Source organism: Diceros bicornis, chromosome 19, assembly GCF_020826845.1.
Source record: "Diceros bicornis minor isolate mBicDic1 chromosome 19, mDicBic1.mat.cur, whole genome shotgun sequence".
Classification (NCBI taxonomy): domain Eukaryota; kingdom Metazoa; phylum Chordata; class Mammalia; order Perissodactyla; family Rhinocerotidae; genus Diceros; species Diceros bicornis.
In genome coordinates this window covers 49,619,667-49,623,124 of record NC_080758.1, presented here as the reverse complement: position 1 = coordinate 49,623,124, position 3,458 = coordinate 49,619,667, and the positions used below count along the sequence as shown (strand labels likewise).

The 3,458-nt window shown below is 55.2% G+C and overlaps 1 protein-coding gene across 1 annotated transcript; it reads right to left on the bottom strand.

The window, feature by feature from the left end:
• Nucleotides 1-280: 280 nt before the first annotated feature.
• Nucleotides 281-2,976, bottom strand: LOC131418216 (uncharacterized). The gene is made up of 2 exons (XM_058562208.1): nt 2,848-2,976; nt 281-634 (listed from the first exon to the last, which is right to left on the bottom strand). Exons 1-2 carry the CDS (start codon nt 2,974-2,976, stop codon nt 281-283), a joined length of 483 nt encoding a protein of 160 aa, XP_058418191.1.
• Between the last annotated feature and the right edge of the window lie 482 nt (nt 2,977-3,458).

The window sequence follows — 3,458 nt, the reverse complement described above, 5'->3', positions numbered from 1 at the left end:
GGGTGAGGGTGGTGGTGATGGTAGTAGTGAAGGTGATGGGAGTGGGGGTTGTGGTGATGGTGATAGCGATGGTGGTGAGGGTGGTAGAGGGGGTCATGGGGGTGGTGGTGATGGTGATGATGATGGTGGTGAGGGTGGTGGGGCTGGGGTGGAGGTGGGGGTTGTGATGGTGGGGTGATACTGCAGGTGAGGGTGGTAGTGAGAGTGGTGATGATGGTGGGGCTGTGGGCAGTGGTGCTGCGGGTGGTAATGGTGGTGGTGAGGGGCGTGGTGGTGAGGGTCATGATGGTGGTGATGGTGATGGCAGAGGGGGTGATGGTGGTTTTGGTGAGAGTGGTGATGGGGGGGTAGTGATGGTGATGGTAGAGGTGCAGGTGATAGTAGTGAGGGGGATGGTGGTGATGGTGGTAGTGGTGTTGGTGGTGATGATGGTAATGGAGTTGGTGATGGTAGTGGTGGGCGTAGGGGGTGGTAATGGTGGTAGCTGTGATGGTGGTGGGGGTAATGTTGGTGGTGATGGTTGTGGTGGGGGGATAATGGTGACGGTGGGAGGTGTTGGGGAAGTGGTGGTAGTAGTGGTGATGGTAATGGTGATGGTGAGGGTGGGGGTGTTGGTGGTGGTAGTGGTGATGGACTGGTGGTGATGGTGGTGGGCGTGATGGTGGTGGTAGGATGGTGAGGGTTGTAGGGCTAATGCTGGTAGTGATGGTTATGTTTGGGATGATGGTGGTGAGGGTGGTGATGGTGGTAGTGGTGGGGGTGGTGGTGATGGTAATGGTTGTGGTGGGGTGGTGGGGGTGGGGAGTGTTGTTGGGGGTGGTGATGGTGAGGGGTTTGGGGGTAGGGTGAGAGTGTGGGTTGTTGTGGTGCAAGTGGTGATGGTGGTTTTGGGGTGGGGGTGGTAGGGGTGGTGGTGATGGTGATGATGGTGGTTCTGAGGGGGGTGGGGTGGTGGGAATGGTGGGGGGTTTGTGGTGATGGTGACACTGGGGTGGGGGCGGAGGCAATCTGGAGACCTCTGAAGTAGTTGAGGAGAGAGGTCACAGTGGTCAGGGGAGGCAGTGGCAGTGAAAACAGAGACACGCAGCTGTGGGTCGATGCATTTTGGAGATTATATTGACAGGATTTACTGATGGAGTGAGGAAAAGGGAGGAATAAGGATTTCTGCCTTGAACCACCACATGCTGGAGAAAGCCGGAGCCCCATCTGAGCTACTTTGGGGCATGAGGTCCGTGAATTGCCCACGTAGGGTGATCCCCAGGCAGTTGGGAAATCAAAACTGGAGGTCAGAGGGGAAATGGGCCTGGGTTTACAACTGGGAGTAATCGTGGTTAATAGGGTTCTTCCCATTCATGCAGTAGATGAGTTGTCTACCATGAGCATCTCGAGGGGTCAGAAAAGAGCATTCAGGCGGTGAGGAAGCCCAGGGAGGGGCCTGCGGCCAGCGTCTGGGTGAAGTTCCAAAAGGGCAGTGGGGGCTGGTGGAGTGAATAAGCTGAAGGAGAAAGGAGGTGGCAGTGCCAGGATGGGGAGTTTGAAATTCAACTTCAGACGCGGGTGAATGTCGCGGCATAAAGAGATCCCAATTAGTGACTTCTTTCTAGAGGTTGCTTCGTTATCATGATGCTTACCCACAACGTGATTCCTGTGGAGGCAGTGGGCTCTCATTTCTTTTGAAATGTCACTTCTAACTAGGGAGCTGAGTCTCCCACAGATGACCCAGCTGCACCACCCAGTGGCCAGATCTGCAGCTGAGGCATGAACACGTAGCATCGACAGCTGCAGACAGACCACAGACAGAAGAGGGACAATGCCGCGCATGAGAAATGGGGCGTCAGTTAACGTGAGAGAAGAGAGACAAGCTGAACCATGGGAAGGCCACAGGGAGGAGCCTGGAGGTGGACCGGAGGGGGAGGGGCTGGGAGTTTGAGGGCCTTGCTGACCGTCTCCCCCATGCCTGGACAGTTGTCCATTGCTGCGTGACACGTTTCCCCCAAACCCAGGGTTTCAAACAGCAAGAATCATTTACTATGTCCCATGGTGTCCCTGAGTCAGGAATTCAGACACCGCACAGCAGGATGGCTTGTGTTTGCTCCATGACGGGGCCTCATCTGGAAGATGTGAAGGCCAAGGACTGCAGTCATCTGAAGTCATCCACCCACGAGCCTGGAGGGGCTGCTGGCTCTCAGCTGGGTTCTGCAGCTTCTTTCCTTCTGCAGCAGATGTGTGTCTGGGAAAGAACTGTCAGAGCATTAAAAATCAAGACTTGCACCATTTTTCAGTCCCCCCACACCACCCCCACCCCAAAACCACCATCACCACTTGCACCACAACAGCCCACACTCTCACCCTACCCCCAAACCCCTCACCATCACCACCCCCAACAACACTCCCCACCCCCACCACCCCACTGCAACCATTCCCATCACCACCACCCCTACCACTATCATCCCAAACATAATCATCACTACCAGCATTACCCCTACAACCCTCACCATCCTACCACCACCATCACGCCCACCACCATCACCACCAATGTCACCATCACCACTACCACCACCAACACCCCCACCCTCACCATCACCATTACCATCACCACTACTACCACCACTTCCCCAACACCTCCCACCGTCACCATTATCCCCCCACCACAACCATCACCACCAACATTACCCCCACCACCATCACAGCCACCACCATTACCACCCCCTACGCCCACCACTACCATCACCAACTCCATTACCATCATCACCACCAACACCACTACCACCATCACCACCATCCCCCTCACTACTATCACCTGCACCTCTACCATCACCATCACTACCCCCCCATCACCACTCTCACCAAAACCACCATCACCCCCACTGCCATCACCATCACCACCATCATGACCCTCACCACCACGCCCCTCACCACCACCGTTACCACCCGCAGCACCACTGCCCACAGCCCCACCATCACCACCACCACCATCACCACTCTCACTACCACCCTCACCTGCAGTATCACCCCACCATCACAACCCCCACCTCCACCCCAGCCCCACCACCCTCACCACCATCATCATCACCATCATCATCTGACATCAGTCCCCCAAGGTCTCGGAGGGGTGGTGTATCTCTGAGGGTCTGATGGAGGGTGGGTATGTGTTGCTGCGGTGAGGGAGACTTTCACTCTGCCCAGTCATTGGCTCCCGGAAAACCGATGTTCCTCTCAGGGTGGGGTTAGACAGGTGATTCGAGGTGTTCTTTCCTTCTGCAGCAGACATGTGTCTGGGAAAGAACCGTCAGAGCGTTAAAAATCAAGACTTTCACCATTTTTCAAAAACTTCTGTAATGTTATAGTTTTCAGAATAAAAAGCTCTCTGTAACTTTAAGCCCTAATTCTCCAGTATGAGAGTCACATGGTCTGGGATGCTCTGCTGATCAAGGGGGTCTTTGGTTTCCACCCTGTGT